Source organism: Galleria mellonella, unplaced genomic scaffold (assembly GCF_026898425.1).
Source record: "Galleria mellonella isolate WM207_F2 unplaced genomic scaffold, CSIRO_AGI_GalMel_v1 utg33, whole genome shotgun sequence".
Lineage (NCBI taxonomy): Eukaryota > Metazoa > Arthropoda > Insecta > Lepidoptera > Pyralidae > Galleria > Galleria mellonella.
Genome location: NW_026442079.1, coordinates 2,808,496 through 2,829,834, shown reverse-complemented (window position 1 = coordinate 2,829,834; position 21,339 = coordinate 2,808,496). Strand labels below are relative to the sequence as shown.

Genomic DNA, 21,339 nt, shown 5'->3' with positions numbered 1-21,339 from the left:
TGAGGATGAAAAGGCAGGTCAGTTAGCCCATTGTGACAAATTCAATGATAAATTAGTCAGGATATTTTCCAGTGGGAGCCGCGTGGAGGTCGACCTGATAGGATGTATTGATAGCAACGGGGACTAAACTCCCTATTACTAACAATCTCTCTCCCCCGTAACCATGTATTTTAGGATGTTATTTGTAGGTGAAATTTTCCACTTTTTAATGGATGGTCTATTACTTTATCCTATTTTCAATTAACTTTAAACAAATTTCATTATTTTATAAAATATAATTTATTATGAGTCTAAACACATATTGGCTCTTCTATCTTAAAAAAATAAGTTCATTGGCTTTAATTTTCGATATTGTTGATCCGCCTATTTAAATTTTCACGCATCGAGAAACATGACAAGTCATGAACGACGGAGGAAGATCGTCTCGAGCCGCGGCCGGTAATGGACACGTCCTGGCAATTCGATACGAGTGTCAGCCGCATCCTTGCCCTGCTATTACCGGTGCATCAGACCGTGAGCGCCAGCCAATCGTTCAAACCGATACACCTTCCTAAAAAACCCATGTCAAAACACTTAAGCCGCCCCGAGAAAAAAGTGTGAAATTATCTTAAGTGGCCTGTGTCTACGAAACTCCCTTTTAAAATTGGACTAATATAACGGTATGTTCTAAGTAAAGATAGAAGTGTAGATAAGTTAATAAGATTATTATTATACCTCGTGTTGGTGTTGGGGTCGGAGACCGGCTTTTAAGGACGGAATGTTACTGAAACCGTGTATAAAAAACGAGTGGTCTCCTGGGATCGGTCATTCCGCGGCCGGAGTGGGTGCACGCATCTTCGTTCCCAAATACCGAGTCTTTTTTGTGTAAAGGTTCCCTTAATCCTTCTTTCCATAACGACCAGTAGTACTGAGTCAGTTCTCGGTAGGGGTGAACGTTGACTGTTATAGTTCAGTTTGCTGTACTTAGTGCGATGTATCCGGATAATAATGGTGTGGTAAGTGTTTCGAAATATTGATACTTTACAGCAAAATTATCAAATACCTAATTATTTAATATAATAGTTATTAAGAATATCTCCCAATTTTTACATATATTTAAATCTACATAATTTATTTAATATTAGTTTAATTAATAATAATGGTTTGATTTAATATTTATTATAATTTATTACACAATAACTCCGTCAATAAAAAAAACGTTCGAAACATAAATTAATGAACGGGAGCGATTGTATTACTCGCGCATAATTTATCTATTGTTGGATATTTTTTCAATCTAAACAGTGGTTTCAAGAAGCATCAATGAAGAGTTGATGAGAAAAACGGTGCAAATCATGCCCGGTTTTAACCGTTCATCCCAAATGACAGTGCTAGTTCCTAGTGATATCAAGTATTGCGTGAAATAAAATAGAATTGGTAAAAATAGTGACAAATAAATTTAATTAAATATTTTATATTAATTTAATATAATATATAATACAGTAGGTACATTTGTATTATAAACATATAGTTATTACTTTAATTTATACATATTTTACTTTTATTAGAATAGATTTAAGTATTAAACATGTTTCATAAATAATTTCACTTAATTTTAAAGAATATTAGGTAAATTTAATAAATGTATAAATATATCTACATAGAAGTATAATTTAGATAAGTTTATTGTACATTATATGCGGAGAAAATGATGTTTATAAATGAGATACTAATGATTACTAAAAAAAGGGGATGTTTTTGTATTTTTGATGAAATTAAAAAAAACAAATGTGTTAAAAGTCAGTGACCTGGTAGAGCTATGATGGAGGTAAATGAACATTTATGGGTTTGGGACAAGCGTGGTCCATTTAACGATTATCTACGGACTGACACAAATCACTTTATAATGTGTTCTGGCGAATTAATGAAGGATTTCTTAATGTCTATTTGGATATAAGATAAAATAAATATTATCCGTTGAGAATACCTAATATAATCTTTGAAATTAGGAAATATTTGAAAAGATATCTAAGGGAGGTCTGACGAATCCTGAAAATCAGCGTGATACATGCATGAGTTATGAAAGGATGAAGAAGAGACGTATATAATCTCCCTGCCTTCCCCACAGGCTATTGATGTGAAGATAGATAGATAATAAATGTACAATATATTTTTTCAGTTGATCAGATTATTTACTGATCAAATATTCAAAATGCTAGAATAGTATACCATTACTTCAAGTGATCAAAATGTAGTCACTCTTATAAAAATTATAACTTTACGACACAATATGTATAATATATGTACCGACGATGTATTTGATAGAAACATGGTGTAGACTTATATACAAAATAAAATTTTGATGGTATTAAAACGTACTAAAGAAAAGAGCTTCACTTGTATATAAAATCTATGAATCAATATAAATATCATATTGAATTAATTGTATTATTTACCTAATATTCAGTGAAATTATTCAAAATATACTAGTAGTACAGACAGCACAATTAAATATGGCACAGTCATTATCATTTCTTGTTATTAAGAAGAAATTTTAACGAGGATGTGATTGACATCTCTGTTTATCTAAGATACTGTAATTAAACAAAGCATAATTTTAAACTCTTAACATATTCGTTAATAACACTGACATTTATTAATCTTGTTGTAACAGTCTGTATAGGTACTTCATTATAGCTATTATTAATTGATGTTTTGGTTTGACGGTATATTTTACTAGAGTATAAAAATACGTACCTCTTTTTATAATTAAAACACATACACTATACCTATAGGAAAATAGGAGGTTCTTTGTAAATAAATATAAATACTATAGATACTTATTTACGAAAATATTAAATTTAAGTTCGTAGTTTTAATGTTTATAAGGATTTTATTTTTATTTTTACATTGTATTTATTTACAAAATTTAATAAATAAAATTGATCTAAATAATTAGGTATTTATTTATTGATGTCACTTAGACCTAATTATTATTTACATTTTTATAATATCTAGTATATGTTATATTATATATTTCTTTACGTTTATTCACTAATCTAAGCATTACTAATTATAATAATCAACGCCTATAATAATTTTATATGATGTTGTCCTAAATCTTTAATGTATTTCTGTCTTGTAATAGCATGTACTTTATTCTAAATGAGTTTTTGTATTTTGCTTTAGTTTGTATATTTTTCTATTATCTACTATTAGTTCCATTTATAAATCAGTGAGTTTCGATTAATTTTCCTATTTTACACCAATTTCAAAAGGGAGGAATTGTTCAATTCATTTTTAGTTATTTTTTTAATCGTTTTGGTTTACTAGGCTACGGTAACCGCTTACCATCAGGTGGGCTGTATGCTTGTTTGCCACCTCAGTGGTATAAAAAAAAAAAACTTTTGAATTGATACCGTACTAATATTTATTTTATTGAAATAGCTTTTTTTTTGTAACAGTGTTATTTATTACAATTCTATATAATACAATAACTAATATATGTTTCTAGTATAACGGAAGATTTGCTTAATATGTACATAACTTAATATTTCATTAGCGAATGTTGTCTTACTGGTTTATTGCTGTTGCGAATTTTCATTTTCATTAGTTGTTTCCTAATATTTGTTTTTATGACTCCAATAATTATTAAAATTTATTTTCCTTTAAAAAAAATATTTAGGGTTTGGTATATTATGTAACATTATGTATGTATATATTAGTTTACTAACGCATCTCAATAGATACTAGCAATATTTGAATGTTTATCACTCAATCATTCCAAAATAGCTGAAGAAATTCGAATGCAAGTCGATACACGGTTTGGCTGTATCTAGCATTAACACACAGAATATTTTTTATCTAATTCATTCAAGTAAAGTTACACCACTGGCTTGTATATAAAAATATATTTGGTATATTTGAGATCAAAAGATTTTGACAGCGTTTGACCGATCTTCGATCATGAAAGTAGAGACATGCACGTACTTATTGCAATGTATTTTTTACATAGAAATGGTTTCATATTATCTATTGTCTTTCAGCTAGATGGCTACAATAAACATAAGCTAATTTAACTAAAATGTAAAGATTAGTATCGTAAAATAGCAAATGTGTGCCTAACCTTAGGCTTGATGAATAAGAAGATCCATCTATTGAAACTATTCATGATTCTAATATAAGGTATATTACGCTATTACATTTATTAGGATTATTGTGTATAAACCTTAATTATATACAGGTTGAAATAATAAGTGATGTCATTAGAGGATTCCTAATTACTCACTATTTATTATATTTTACTGATATTGAAAGTATGACAAAAGATAAATGCTGTACATAGTGTATATGCTGAAAGTTAATAAATAATAGGTATATTACGAAATACGTCAAATTTATTAAAAATATTGTAATCAAATAATATATTTCAATTAAAAATTAACGGGACTTACATGTATTTTTATTGATAGTCTTTTAACTAGTTAGGCTTTCGTTCGTGTTCGACACTTATGATTAAGGGCCCCCGATAATTCCGAAACTAATCTAGCATTCTCAACAAACGTAAGTCAATCCGATTATTATTACCATTAAAATATCCAGTAATATTACAAAATATATTGAATATTCTAATGTACTACGACCTCTAAGTGATAAATAATTACAATTAAATTTATAAACTTTATTGGGTATAATTTAAAGTTCAAATAATTAAATAAAACTGGCAAGAACAAATAAAAGTTTTTTCAAGTTATTAAGTTAAATATTTTAAAATTCGTATTAGCGCTCATAATAAAAATAATAATGATAACACAGAGGAAGAATTTTATTAAAACATAATATTTAATAACTTATGGATAATTTTGGTGTATTTTTAAGTTTATGCTTTGCATACATAGTAACTTAATGTGTATATTAATGAATGTTGCGTGTCTATAACATTTAAGATAAAAATAATTATAAAATTTTGAATAATAGGTTTTTGAGTTATATTTTCTATAGGAAATGTCATTTTTTTATTTTCTTATTATTACATAAATTAATAAGTAATAAATTTTAAAGTATGTAGTAATATGTTTTTATTACTTAGACATTATCACAGATAACAATATAATAATGTGCTAAATATTAGTAAATAATTATTTAGATCCAACTCATCATAATATTAGATAATTATGTAGCGCACATTACGACAGCTACTTCCTTCTTTGTATCCGCTTTTATTTTTTACCTCTCTATCACGCCCATTACTTTTTTTATTTTATTTGTATCACTATTACGTATACCCTATGTAACTGTTATAATAAACTAAATAATGTAGAGAATGTGTAATTCGTTAGTTGTTAAGTTAGAATATATATTTTTCCTTTTTATTTTCATAATATTTATGACCGTCGGTTCTAAAGGTGTAAGATATGTAAGGTTTAAAAACCTAGTTTTGTATTTAGGTCAATAGAGTTTATGTTCTTGTAACCGGCAAACATGCACTAATAATAAATAACTCTTTCTTTTTCAACTTTAATGTAATTATTTATAAAAAAAAAACTAAAGAAGAAAGCACAATGTATGTATATAATAGATTGATAAATGTGGAGAGAGCGAAAGTGACTTGATTAAATAAGGGTTTGAATTTTATTTTTATTTTATATACCTGCTAATGCAGTTTTAGAGATTTGTTATATATATATATATATATATATATATATATATATATATATATATATATATATATATATACTTACATATATATATATTAGATTAATTGTCTAAATTCTATAGCAAAAGTTATGTCAAGTACCTATATTTACCAACATTTATTTACAGATTTTGTTTTGTTTCAGATGTACGTTTTCATGAGCTTGTTACTGGTGGCATCATCTGAGGCTTTCTTCTTGAAGTGGGGATCAGATTCAACGTAAGTATTAAAAAAGTATTTTCTAAACTTTAATGGATAAGTTTTTGGTAATTAGCATTTTTTAATTAATTTTTATGCAAATATTACGATTGCTGTAGCGATTTGATATACATATTCATTTACTTTTTGTATTATTTTGCTCACGAATTCACAATTAATATTTTATTATTATTATTATTACTACACAATACAAAAATAGGAATTATTCAAATTCTTATTATTATTTTGTACCTGTTATGTTATTACTCATTCTTTTAGCTGCGTTTGCGATTTCACTTCATAAGTTAGAACTTACTTGATACTAGATCAGACTTGGGATACTTAATATTTATCGAATTTTAGGTCTGAAAGTGAATATATTTAATTTAATAGAATATATTCAATAATATTAGAGTTGAAATTATACAGACAGAAATATACTTTGAACGTTATATATGTAATTATTTAAAACGGACAGAAAATTTGTAACACAGAAACAATCTACAATTTTAATTATAATAATTATCGTTTCCTTGTATATAAAAGTATGTAGGATACATTATGTTTTAAATATTGTTATGGATTATTAGATTAGATAAGTTTTGAAAATTATGTGTTGTAGTTTCGCTCAAATTCATTAGAATTATATCAGATTCCTGATATAAAATTGACCAATAAATCACAGAGACGTTTTTGTTCTAGCAGACAACAACAGGCGCAAAAGTGGATTCAACCAATGTCGCCAAATATATCGCCCTACCGGTACCAGTACATGTATTCGCCATACGAATCTCGAAAGACGTACCAACTGCAGCCTCCACAGTACGCGCAACCGGAGATACCTATGCAGCAGAGTATGGCCCCGATTCCTATAAGCGTACCGGCCGGTGCCAGTCTCACACCTGTCTCATTGCAACATGTCCAGCTCGTACCATGCATGTGTCCCGTAGCACCCGAAGAAGCGGAGAAGTTACAAGAACAAGTCGGGCCTGGGCCCTATTTAGCCCAAACCTACACTCAGTCTACGTACTCGGTGCCGCAGCAAGTCACGGTAGCTGCAGACAATAATAAAGCTACCACAAAACAATAGATTAGTGTCATATGTCATTTTATATGTATCTTTCAATCCCACCAATGACTGTTTTTATGTATAATTTATTACATTTCATTATTTATACTACTTCACTGAAGACTGATAGTGTAAGTAAGGTAAAATGACTGTGTTCATTTTTAATAAAGTAATTTAGATTATAAAGACTTTTATTTAAAAAATAAATATTTTGCAATTTTAATGATGTAATAATAATGAATTACGATTAATTGTTAATATAAATAGATCTAAAATGTCAATTTATATAAATATTTAACGATCATTAAGATTTTATTAAACCAAAATAAAAATAAAATCTACTAGTGTTCTATCATTTCACCACCCGTTGTATTTTATTACATAGTATATTCAAGAGTGGTTAGAATTACCGAAAGGAAATCGCATAGTAAGCGAATTATTCATTAATGAGGTCTTATGAAATGGTAACAATGTGTAACTAGTATTGTATAGTATATGGGTGCTGTAATTGATGTTGATTTGGTCATGATTTTTTTTAATAGCACAACGAGGCGCGTTGCACGGTACGTTCGTGGTAGTCGGCGGCGGCGGCGCGGGCGTCGCCCCGCCCAACTCGGAAACTATTGGGAAGTAACATTACGTAAACACTTTCATTGTGTTTTCGATATCACCCGAGCACTAACGATCGAATCATAGTAAGTAAATGAGTACTCTATTTTCACGCTCTGATAATAAGCACACTCATTTGTCGACCAGTGTTACAGACTGTTATTATTTTGGTGTGAGGACCTCTGTATGAGTACTTTCTCGATTGGCAAAATAAATCCTTACTAATATTAAAATATAAAAATTAGTTTCTTTATTTGTTATCTTTTAGGACTTTAACGACTCCACCAATATCTATCTATCTCTATCTCAATCATAATCTATTTAGTGCACATATAGTGTTCGATATGGATAAGAACATGTGCTGCATATTTTTCAGGTCAATGAATATGTCCCCCTGGGATAATTGAATAATTAATGATATTTTGGAACTTGCCGTCTGAATGACAAAATCGATCATGATGTTCAGCAAGCAATTATAAATATTTTACTGAACTATATATTCGTAGTTTGGGTGCCAAACGATTTATCACTGGGTTCCGAGAAGCGATCTATTAATTTACCTGAAGATGCCTCGTTTAGAGGTGAAACACGTGTCATAAAACATAGTTTAGACGAAATGCCTGAAATAAAATCTTGGATGATATGAAATCTTCGAGTGTTGGCAGTCGCATACATAGTTATGGACGTAGAATTAAACTAAATAATTCTAATCAAATAACAAGCAATTACACCTAAACACGATAAAGAATATAAACTACCTTTTATCCCGATTAATTAATAAGTTTCTATATGATAAAGAATGAATGAATGAAACTTGATAAAATTTGCCAATTTGTCTATGGTATAAAGAAGGAAAAATGTTGGATGCTTTTTATACAGTGTAATTAATATGTTCGAAAGATAAAGACCTAAATGACCGATCATACTTAAATTTTGTTATGTTTAAACAGCTGGATGAATTGAAACGTATCTTGGATTAACACATAGGACACTTTCTATCCTAGAAGTAAGTTCCTGTGGTACTAGTAACAATATTTAGTATTAGTTTTTTTGTATTCGGTATGTCCTACACTGCGTTTGTTCGTACAGCGTCGCCACTCAAGACTCTTTCTTCCCCATCGGTTGCCGGTTCTTCGAACTACTTGACTTGCCCATTGCCACTTCAGCTTGCTTATCCTTCGGGCAATGTCGATCACTTTGGTTCTTTTGGGGATATTCTCATTTCGTATATGGTCAACCTTGTAGCACCATGTTTCGGTTTCATAGGTTACCACTGGTAACACGTACTGGTTAATAATCTTCACTTTCAAACTTTGAGTTATTTTGGATGAGAAGACGTGGCGTAGCTATCTGAATGCTGCCCAGTCGAGTTAAATTCTTCGGTTGACCTCTCTACTCTCGGTCGAAGTTGGACTTACCTACTCGGATAAATCCCGGGTACACATATTCATCGACAACTCCATGCATAGTGTTCTCAATCATAACCGGTATAATTGTGACATGGACGCTAGACTTGATTTTAATCTTGTCCATGTTCATCTTAGGATCTAATTGTTGAGAAGCACTATTATGGTTATTTAGTAATAGTAATCAAGTCCTCTAGGGACACCGCTATGATTATATACTATATCATTAGCAAATCGAATATTCTCACCTTCTATTTGTATTTTTCGATGTATTCTCACTTTCTATTTATATTTGTTTCTGGAATATATATATATAAGACTTCATCATATTGTGCAGGAGCTACTAGGCAGTGATAGAACAAATTACTATGAATTAATTCCTGTGAAAATGTATGATTATGTCATAAGAAATATCTTTTATAATACTTTAAACGTAGAAAATATGTCAAAAGTACATATAAAAGAATATGTAAATTCGGTTTTAAGTTTCATTTTTATAACATAGAGCGATGTATGTATATTCAATTAATTTATTATTGGTTACGCTTATGATTTGATTATGAGATGATTTAAAGGAAGTGGCTCATAATAATGAAAGTGCATTGTGGTATTGGTATTGTTGGGCTATAAGGTTCACGCGCAGATGATTACAAATATCTTTATTACATGACTTTACAATATTTAATTACAGAAGGTAATATTATTATTTTTTTAATGAAGGAAGTTACATATTATCTTTTTAAAATTTCGTAACATTTATCAATGCAATGTTGATAGATAACTCAAATTGTTTGGTGACAAGTTGCCATTGTCTAATATATATTATTATAAAAAAAAGAAGTATATGTGAGTGTGCTCACTCACATATACTTTTCTTATCTTTATGTATTATTGTTACCATTCGCATTTAGAGAGTAAGTTCCTACTATGAAGTAAATAAACTAAACTGGAGACTAAATTGGAGATATCATTATTGATATTCATGTAGGTATGTATTAAAATCAGTCTCTATCTACATACCTAGGTAGAGATCTACCTATCTCGAGGGTTTTTTCAATGGATGAAAATTAAATGGTAACCCTGCCCGCGCTATGGGTATACACCAGCAAGGCACCAGCGAGGGATAGGTAATTGGTGAGGATGAAAAGGCAGGTCAAATAGTGTGACGATTTCAACTATAAATTAGTCACGATACTTTCCAGAGCGAATCGCGTGGAGGTCGACCTCATAGGGTATATTGATGGCAATGAGGACTAACCTCCCCATTACTAACAATTCCTTCCCAAGATATTAGACCTTTAGGTATATATACACATACCTCAAGGGTATACTAATTATCTGGTCCTCAAGTTGGAATATCCGGTGTAATAAGAAATGAGATAATGAACATCTAAAGGCCCAACCTTAGGTACATACATAGATGTAAAATATTTTTCCAAAAAATCTTTTAGAATTAGTCCAACAGAATTTTGAATTCGGAAGCTCGTTTACACTAAGCAATATACCTACCTCTAATGCTACAGATATCAGCATGTAGTACTATCAATAACAAACACTAAACATACATACTGTTAAAACTTTATTGTAAATACTGTGAAATAAACAACAAGACTATTTTTTATTATCGATATGTATTTAAAATAATAAGCTAGGAATAAAAACAATGAGAACTTAACTTTCATGTTTATCGCTATGTACTATCTGATATCTCAGATATCTGTATTAACACATGTTCAACATAATTAGTCTGACAATAAGTCTTTCATTCCCATCAATTTCGCTTTCATCATGTTTGGAAACAAGACTTGTATGTTAAGATAATTTACTTACAAAGAAAAATAGGAACGATGGGGTATGCTTATGTTATGAGTTAAGTCACAATTAAAATTTATTAAAATTAAATAATAACATATAATTTGAGATGCAGATTGCAGTACCGATTTATTGTTCTTTTCAAAATTAGATCTCATCTGTAGTTACAAAATATAGAGTTACAAAGTTTTAAATATATATTGTGAATATTTGCCTCGATTTATCTTTCTGAAGTTTATTTCTTGCAATATAGAAAACTGTTTTGGATGAACTATATCTTCGGCTTCATCATCCATATGAGACGTATATTAAAGATAGTAACTACGATTCTTATATATCTTTACATGCGCACTAAAAGACTTCTAAGATAAGTTTAATACTCGTAGTGTAAATATTTCAATACATAATTACATAAAAAATTCATTCAGGCACACGGTAAAATAACATTGAGAATTTAATAAGATTGAATCGTAAAATTTGGTAAAGCGAACTTTATGCAGGTACTTAGAAGATTTGTAACTTACAAATTTTACACTGACAGAGTGGCTTAATGGTTTTCGTCACTATAATTTGATAATCCTGTCAGATACGCCCAATCAGTTACGCCGCGTGAAACTGTAATTTCTTGCGTATTTTTGCAATAAATTGCTAAAGAAAAAATCGATTTATTTCCCTGACAATAATTTGAATAAAACGTAAACAAATCTTATTAGACGAGATCCATTACAATGTCGGTTGCAAAATACCATAAAACACTTAAACAGTCGTTTCAATGTTTGATGTGTGAAATTGTAAAACCGTGATCGACTCATGATTTTCATTTTTCATTTATTTTTTATGTATTTGAAATAATTTTAATCTTCATATCATTATATTAGCCGTAATAGTCCACTACTGAAAATAAGCGTTTTCCATAAGTGGAGTATTGTTAGTAGTTGTCACGTTGGGCAGGCGGATTGACAATTGCAGTTACACTTAATTAGTGATGTTTTAAAAGGGACGCTGCTACTCAACCCTTTACCATTAAGTTTTCTTACTCGCCTATTACGACACCTACGGGAATCAAAGCTGTGGTCTATTCTGTGCGAGGGCAACACGATTGTTGATTCTTAATTTTAATCTTAGTTCGATTGAAAACCATTTTTCTAGGTGATTTAATCGTAGATTAATATCGATGTATCTATTAAAACGTCAACTTGTGTTAGTATAATCATTTTAGTTTTTATTAGAACTTAGAAGAGTGTACATAATCTTATAAGATCTAGAAACATCTATTTTTCTATGTAGAATATGCTGAAACGAGAAAGGGCAATGCAATTTTCAAGTTCTGGAGCGAGACACATATAGAGCAAGTTTATCTTGATATGATGTCTGGATGTTCGCACATGCATTCCAGTATAGCATATATAAGTATTGACTGGTGCTTTAGCTTTCATTGTCAGTTTATCGTTAGGCACGAACGCATCTTTTTTGAGTCATTGCCTGCTTGCATTAAAGTGCATCGATTTTCCGTAGCGTTGAAAAACGGCGCGCGCGCAGCGTTTACTCGATCGGTGTATATTCGCACGCTCTCGATACTTTTTGCTTGCAAAGTGTTTATGTTACTTTGTGATTTTCACCACATTGTTGCAAAATAACAAAAGCTACAAGATAATGGATTGTCGAGCTGTGGTAAGCTTGTTTTTGTTACAGTGTAAATGATCATCAATCAGTTACTAATTAACAAATCACTCCGTAGTTAATATAATGTTGTTACTTTTATATCAATTCTAATAAAACTGAAGCAATTATTGTAACTGTTTTTTTTTTATAAATGAATAAGGTCTAAATTTATGCATGATGTATACTATAGGTATTTCATTGAACTAAAGAATCCTAGTAGATTTCTCCCTAAAAATGGAAGGTTAACAGGTTATAATACACACATTCTAATATTAGACATTCTTAGATAATAAAAAATATATTTATTTTCATTTTCAGCTGTTATTCCTGATTGCTGTGTTCTTTATGTTAATATTTGCGTATGCTGATGGGTAAGTTTGTGACTTTAATAATATTGAGTTTTATGTCGTCAGTGCTACAAGTATCTTTATTATACCCTATAATAAATATGTATAATAAAAATAATATTTCAATTCTTTCAATCTCGTCTCTATGCTGCTGTGCCAACACAGTTTACCATAAAATAGTCAATTTAAATACTAGTTATTAATTTTTATCTTCTGTTCATAGTAATAAAGATCAATTATTTCACATTTTAGTCTATGGGCGACGAATATTATTTTCCTTCAGTTTGCTATTGCAAGTTATTATGAACATTAATTCAATAAAATATTATGATATCTAAATACAATAAATATAGTCATTACCTTAATGCAGCATTGTAGTGTGTGTGACACATTATGCTACCTCAACAGGAAACCCTGAGTTCTCACTCACGCGCATCAAACAAGGAAGCCTCCAAAATAGCCAGTCTACGACGGAAACGCATGCGTACTCTTACTATACATATGTAATCATAGCGATAATCATTTACACTGGTAATTTATATATCAAAGGATTTTATTTCTCAATATAATGTACGATTTTATTTTCGAAGAAATGCGGTATTTGAATTTAAAAAACTGTATAGATATTGTGATCCGTCGATATATGGCTTTACTCTCTTATTGTTAACAATATTAGGTAAATTAATAAAAAAAATTTTAGCTATCTCTCCTATCAAATGTTTCTAAATCTATATCTTTTAATTAAATTAAATTCTTATATATAGATAGTATGATTTTAATAATATAAATGGAAATTTCTTGAAATTGTTGGCTTTTCTCTCATAAATTTTATTAGTTATTAAACAATTATTTTTGCTCGATGGTTCGGCCACAAAAGTTTTCAAAGCCATTTGTGGTCACAAGGTTATTACTCAACATGGGCCTTCATATAGATTGCCATAAAAAATCTTGAAACCATTGCTAACTCGACTGCCTGCGACATTTTTTTTAAGTTATAACTACATTTAGCAAGAGCTGTCGTTTCTCTATACGAAATTTCCCTTTGAAAGTGTTTCGTTTCCATCAATTATCTGAAAATTACATATTACTAATTTTGCAGGGCATAACCGTTTATTTTTTTTTGTGCGCTTATTGGCAGCAATATACTCGTGATTACAAAAATGCAGTCATAAATACTAATATTATTTAATGACAATTAAATGACGAAACAGAAAATTAACTTTACTTTTTCTATAATAATGATAATTAATTTATTTGCTCGAAATGTGGTACAAATGGTCTTAAATGGTAATTGAGCTACACATTTCGCCTTATCTAAAGGGCATGCAAATTTTGTCTTAGCACATGTTAGTTAGTTTTTAGTAGCTAACATTTTAAAGTAAAAATTTTACAATTATGTATGTCCAATTAATTATTCTAAATACATAATTCTAATCTAGCTAATCTTATAACATAATGTTAAAGTATATTTAAGCAACAAGAAAACAGGTGACTCATAAGTGCTTTTTTTTCAGGCGTACAAAAAAAGTAGTTATACACGTACCTTATAAGGTGAAGAAAATAAAGCATACGCACACAGTTTACAAGACGATACATCATCATCACACTCATCACGATCCGCATATTGACCACGCGATCTCTCCATCTGAGGAACACGAGCACTTCCACCATATGCATTTACATGAAGAGTTGCCACCACCGCCACCCGTGGGACAGCATACTCAACCTATTCCCGGAATTGGAATCCCCGAATTTCTACCCGACGTCCCACTAGACCCATTAGATTTGCCCAAAATGCCACGCGATCTGCCACTGCATTCGAAACGACATGGTATCCCTCTTTATAGACATTAGGTAAGTAAAAAAGTTGGTATTGTTATTGTAAAGTAATATTAGTAAATATTAGTAAAATAATAAATATTCCACTGTTTTCCAAACGATATGAATATATTTATATATGTATGTTTACCGAAAAATAGTACTTATCATCAAAAGCATTTATCATTAAAATAAAAATATATAGTTACAAATAAATATCGAGCACAGGGCTCGTCATTTATTTATCATTATATTTTTTTAACAAAGTAATCGTATAAGTTTAATTTTCGATAGATATGTAAGTATTTTCATAGACGTTATGTTATTATAAGTAGTGCCGTTTTTAATACTTTATAGATAATAACTTAATATAATATGTATGGCAACATATTATAATAGATTCTTACTACTTGGAATTGGTTACAATCCCAGCGCGATAATAACAGATGATTGATTTTTTCCTCTTAAACAAATTTGTTGTCACATGATTTATAGAGGCGTACCTTTAGATATCAATCTAAAGTATAGAGAACGGAATCTTACATATTTAAATTTCTTCTTATTATTCTTATATTGTTATTTATATGCCCAATTAAGTTGTCCTGCTTAGTCCAATTGCAATTACAGCGGTTAGAATTTGCCTGAACACTAACATAAATAATTGTTATCGTTTCTTACAGTTGGTCCAGATGATCGAGAAATAGACTGAAATAAGAAAATGCCATATATTCGTTTGGTATATCTAAATATAAAAAGTGGAAACTAAATGTTGATATGACTCGAAATTGAAAACAAATGAAATATCTACGAACAGATTATAAGAAAATAATAGGTATCAATTTTCGTTCCCATGTTTATCAATAATAACCTCAAATATATTGTACAAAATGTGATTATTTTATGGAATAATTAATAAGTAACTATTCTACGAGTATAACTTATAATTTTCTTTTGCCTGCAAACCAAAGAATCTAAAATTGTATAAATTGTGTTAACCAATTACTTTTATAATATTATTATTACACATCATAAGATCAAGCCTTTATTGCTTTACGGTATACTAATAAATCCCACCTTAACATTATGTTTTTAATCTATCCTTTTGTTTGGGGCAATAAATATTAATGACGATCCAGGCATGTGATAATTTAACATGCGTAATTATTGCTTTAATTGTAATTTTAATGATCTATAAAATGCTTGTAACAAGTCTTGAGACTAATTATCAGAACACTATTTCTTTTAATGTTAAAAATTGATATTTAATAAACAATTGCGAATGTTTATTATATAATTCTATATTAAAAATATTGTGTATTTATTTTATTCTAGTATAATGAATATCGAATCTGAAATTGCCTAATAGTGTATATATATCTTTATAAAAAATAAATTAACAATGAACATATAAATTTTAATTCTGATTTATTATTTAAAAAACGCTTAATATAAAATTAGTTTTTCTTGGCACCTACATGTGTTTGTTCATTAGTTAGGGAATTTATTCAAAATAATAACTTAATAAATTGATTTTAATCTTAAATTTAATGGCTAATATTTTAAAATGTTGAATGTCATGTACCAGTATTTGCTATGCGATTTTCATCTGTTGTTACTGAATTGCAAAACAAATATAACTTAGTTTTAAAACTGTTGTTGAAATGTTAATAAATTATAACACTTATTTGTAGTTTATTTATTTGCGTTATTACTTTTTATTTGAGTGTTTTAACGACAGCATATCTATGATTTTTACTCCACTCTTACTAATATAATAAAATTGTGACTAGACAATATCAGTACATGGGAAATATATAAGAAAAATTTATATGGGTCTTAGTAAGGACAATTTAAACCAAAACAACAACTTTTAGAAACGTTATCTGTCTGTCTATCAATCCTTTTGTCTGTCTAAAACGAGTGTACGAAATTGGATGAAGTTATATTCTTAAAGCTCTAACTTAATAACTGGTGTATATTTTATGTTGATATGCCATATAGAAATGGTCTATTTCATTAATTTTCTTACTTCTGTAATTTACGCGTACGGAGTAGCGGGCAAAAAACTAGTATCGTAAAAAAACATTAAAAATTAGACACATATATGTCGTCATAGACATGTAGAAAGTTATAATAACTTTATATATACAAAATATAAATATTAATTTGAAAATCAGAGAGGACGGAATTTGATCTTAATATCCTTAACTGCAATCAAACTGAAGCATTATGTCAATATACTGGCTGAATATAAAATAATACATTGTGTCACTTATATAAGATAGGTGAAGATAAAATAGTGCACTCGCCCAATGGAAGGGCACCGGTAATGAAAGATGAAACTATGAGGATGATGTCTATTCAATGGACCACTTTGCAAATTTATTAAGAATTTCTTGAAATTGGTCGAGCGGAGGGATTTATCCGTCAAATAATGCAATTCCCAATGGGTGTTTGTCGACTATTGCTATTGTAGAGTACATACAAAGTTTGCGTACATATGCTTTTGTGCGAATTAGAGCATTGAGTAGACTAAAACAGCACAGGCGGGGTTACTATTTCAAAAAAGGCTATAATAATGTATATTGTATTCCAATCATTACTATATCATGCGTCGTACCTCCTGATATCCCCCATATAAATAATTGAAGCCTACGGTAAATTTCTCAAAGGAATGTTTCCCGAGGGAAATCAATAAATCGGAATGGAACGGATAATTAAATTTTAATGGGCCCCGTTTACACTTAGAAATATTTACGGGCGCGGGCTGACGCCTACAAACCTATGAGGCTTATTTATTAGACGCCACCGCACGACCATAGACACAGTTTTGTTTACTCTTTTTATTGGTCCTGATTAGTAGAGATCAATATATCGTTACAAATATTTCTTAAATTATTTGTAAAGTATCATTAAACATCTTCACTCGTCATCGTTAAAACTTGACAGTTAGACCATTATTTAAAGAGATTATAGATAGAAATATAACGGATCAAGAGATTAACAAATAAGCATGGGAAAAGGGAGCAAAACCCTATATGTAATAACTAATAAGTATATAAAAAAGAAGTAATAGAAAGTAAACAATTAAAATCCAAGACTGTATATGTCATATTGTCAAATTTCCGTTTCATTGTCGGACATTTTTATAACTTCTACTTACATGTTTCTTCTAATCAAAGATGTCATTTAGGAATATAAATTGTCACTCAAAAAAAAATTCGTTTCCTAAATAATATTTCTTTATACCTTTTCTATATTAATTTAACATACAGATACAAAAAAAAAAAAACTAATAGAAAAGAAAAAAGCTTCCGTTTCCTAGTTAAATACATTCTATGTTTGTTTGCAATTAGGTTTTATGTAACCATGTAAATAATATTTGCCTTAAGATACAAAATCACAATCGTTATTTAACAATACAATACACAAGTTATCTATGATTAATTAATCTTATTGGCATATTTAAGTATTAACATTTTTTTTACTTTAATAATTATATTGAATAAATTTTAGATAATATTATCATTCGTACGGAAGTTAGTCTATTAACAAGGAACACCTCATAATGCAATGGCGGCTCGGTTACGGCATCCGATCTGCAGCAGAACCGAATGCGTCGTTTTGTAATAGCGAAATAGTTATTTCGCACAGTGACCACAAAAAATGAGTCTAACACAAAAATCATGCCGCCAACGAATCGAACTCTGCATCGATCGAAATTAGAGCGACATTCGTGGCACCTATACCATCTAGTACGTCTTTTGGCATGCTTCGCTGACAACAACAATTGTTGTCTTTTTGTTGATATTACGGGTTTATTTAAGTGAAATTGGATAAATGGTCATCTCACGATGTTTCGCTATTCAATCCGGTGTGGTAGCGTTGCGGCGCGCGGCCGCTTTATGTTCGTCGGTCCAATGCTTTAAAATAAAACCAAAAATAGGAAAGAAAAGAAAGTATAGTTTGTGATGTAAAACAAAATGTGAGAAGGTTTAACTTTGTGATATTAGTTCTGTTGACTTTTGGACACAGCGTGCTACGGACAATATTAGTAGTGCCATCAGCTTAGATTGAATGATGAATTTTATAAAGTATTTAACAGTGTTGGTGATATTCTGTTTTGAAGATGGCGAGTCAGGTGGACACGGAGGAAAACACCAGTAAGAATTATTTTAAGAATATTAACATGAAAGTAAATCTAGATAAGGCAATTGCGAATTTACCTGTCATTAATGTCTATATAATTTAAATAAAAATTATGCCTGTGCTTACATTCAAAATATGCGAACATTAGTGGTTTAATTTTTATGGTTTCAAATTATTTATCAAATAAATATATTTCCAAAGCGATATTTTCATAAGCAATTGCATGTATTATAAATATAAAACACGCAATATTGTATTTGATTGAATTAATTACAATTTATATTAACAATATATATCATTTTACAGTGAACACCTCAGAATCCACATGCCGGAGTTTATTCATCACGATCATCATACAAAAGTGATCACAATTCATCACCATCACCATAAACCAAAGAAGGAGCATCATCATCACCATCACCATCACCACCATAAGCCTCATATTGCCCATGTTCCACATTACCATCATCATCACAAGAAACTACATGTTACTACGAAAACAGTGTCTAAAGGACATGGACATCAAAGTCATCATGGTCATCATGGCCATCATGGCCATCACCACGGGTCCCACAGCCATCATGGTCATCATGGACATCATCACGGTTCTCACGGTCATCATGGTCACCACGGACACCATGGGCATCATCACCACGATCCGGTTACTTACGACGTACCAAGCACAACGTTCGAAGAAGATTTTGGTTCATCATTTACACCATCAGTACCAACGTACGGAGGTATTGCTGCTCAAGGTCCACAATACCACGGTATCACACCTCAGGTGCATGGAGTAACACACACAGTGAAACAAGTAAAAGTGTTCGATTCATTACCAGGCGCAATACCAAGTAACAATAATCTAGATCCTTCTCACGGCTATGAAGTTACGGAAGCAGACGATGACGAAGACGAATCGTTCAATTCTATAAATAGTCTACAACAGACATATCCAGGAACTTTTTCATTTGTACGTGGTGTTGATGCACCGACTCATGATCCTTTTACTCAGATAAGTCCTCAAACTCCTATTCAGACTCACGATCCTTTTGCAACTGCACCTGAGCCTACCTCTGCTTTAGGCGACGTAGAATCTTTTACCGGAGTAGTACAGCAGTCACCTTTTGCATCGTCAGCTCCTTCTCCGAGCATTGCTATACCAGTACCTGTAAGTGTAGAACCATCTGCTCAATACCCAGCAACGTATGGAGAAGATCAAGCCGGATTTGATAGTCCCCAGAACTCTTTTGTCGGTTCCACTGGTGAAACAGCTCTGCTCTCGAATGACGAAAATAGCATCAACGAAGAAACTCCCGTCTCTTTTACAAGGACAGGTGGTATACAACAAATAATTAAGACTGGTGGTGTCGAAACCCTCGTGTACTAATTTATTAGCAGTGTATTAAAACTATGACGCCAGTATATTTAATTCAATAAAAATATAAATTTAGAAGATGATTGGTTCCTAATCTTTAGTATAATGCTGAACATTTTATGTGGTAGAAAAATACAGATATCTGTATACCTATAAATCTTAATGGATTAATTTAATTTATAACAGAAAATAATATAAATTACGTTATAATTAGTATTTATTTTGTTAAAGTTCATTACAAATATTCGTAAACCTAAGTACCTATATTTATAGAAGAATTCCGAGACTTGTGAGTATTATTAAGTACAAAGTGTTACAATGTTAACTAAGTATTATATTTATAAATATTTAACATAAAATCATGCCAGTTTTTATATTAAGCACTCAGTTCATTGTTGTTATTTAAATAAATCTTGTTCATTTGTTGTTTTAGTTGGTGTTTGTTGTTAATATGTTTTTACGTTTAAATCTACTTAAATTGCTATATTACATACTTTTTTGTTTAATGTAATTTTGTGGTACTTTCACTCGGTTGTCATTAATATCCGTAATCGGCATAACCAGTAATCACGTTTGAAAGCACTTATATCATCAAGCTACATAGTCATAATTTATTGCACCTCAAAAAGCAAATGACAATACGACAACTGGACACGCCCTAGATCCGGCATTGCTCAAACTGTGAAAAATAAACCGTCTCTAATGACAACGTAACTACAATAGAATATTTTGATAACAAGAAAAAAGAATCGGTAACTAAATATTGCGCAACAAGAAATAAGACTATAATGTAACAGCAGATCGTGCTGTAGGTAGGTAAGTAGGCTTAAATTATGTACAGTCGCACGTGCCAAAATGCAAACGTTTTTTTGTAAACTTTATAAATTCTTATTAAAATTAATTTATATTTGGATATCATGAAAAGTTTCGCAAAAAAACAATAATGTATATTTGACGGTTCCCAGGAATGGTAAGCACGTTTCTCTAAATAAATAAGTTTCCAAGATTCCGGGTATGATTCTCGGTGGAGTAAATTTAGAACCTGTAATCTAAATATTCTGATTTGACATAGTTTCTAAATAGCTTGAGGAGCAGGCAGTTTGACTGTATGGCGCTTACTTATTACGTACTAATTTAAATGGTTGTTGACTGATCGTCAATTAGCGAATGCAGTTCATCAGCATGATGAATTAGATTCTTAACGTTTTAATTGCTAGTCG

At 30.3% G+C, this 21,339-nt stretch overlaps 3 protein-coding genes across 5 annotated transcripts; all 3 read left to right on the top strand.

Moving 5' to 3' along the window:
* Positions 1-462: 462 nt before the first annotated feature.
* LOC113517582 (uncharacterized) lies at positions 463-7,157 on the top strand. Of its 2 annotated transcripts, none has more exons than XM_031911601.2 (3): positions 463-995; positions 5,820-5,893; positions 6,578-7,157. In XM_031911601.2, exons 1-3 carry the CDS (start codon positions 972-974, stop codon positions 6,960-6,962), a joined length of 483 nt encoding a protein of 160 aa, XP_031767461.1. In that variant the 5' UTR covers positions 463-971; the 3' UTR covers positions 6,963-7,157. The 2 variants fall into 2 exon arrangements, with proteins under 2 accessions (XP_031767461.1, XP_026758102.2); XM_026902301.3 differs by having other exon boundaries at positions 479-995; positions 6,575-7,151.
* A 5,064-nt stretch (positions 7,158-12,221) lies between these two features.
* On the top strand, positions 12,222-15,409 carry LOC116413299 (forkhead box protein B2-like). Its single transcript, XM_031911629.2, has 4 exons — positions 12,222-12,439; positions 12,749-12,801; positions 14,292-14,631; positions 15,276-15,409. Exons 1-3 carry the CDS (start codon positions 12,422-12,424, stop codon positions 14,629-14,631), a joined length of 411 nt encoding a protein of 136 aa, XP_031767489.1. The 5' UTR covers positions 12,222-12,421; the 3' UTR covers positions 15,276-15,409.
* Positions 15,286-20,545, top strand: LOC116413301 (protein dissatisfaction-like). Of its 2 annotated transcripts, none has more exons than XM_052896569.1 (2): positions 15,286-15,427; positions 19,051-20,545. In XM_052896569.1, the coding sequence occupies exon 2, from the start codon at positions 19,070-19,072 to the stop codon at positions 20,129-20,131; it is 1,062 nt and encodes a 353-aa protein (XP_052752529.1). In that variant the 5' UTR covers positions 15,286-15,427; positions 19,051-19,069; the 3' UTR covers positions 20,132-20,545. The 2 variants fall into 2 exon arrangements, with proteins under 2 accessions (XP_052752529.1, XP_031767495.1); XM_031911635.2 differs by lacking the exon at positions 15,286-15,427 and adding an exon at positions 18,478-18,758.
* The last annotated feature ends 794 nt before the right edge of the window (positions 20,546-21,339 follow it).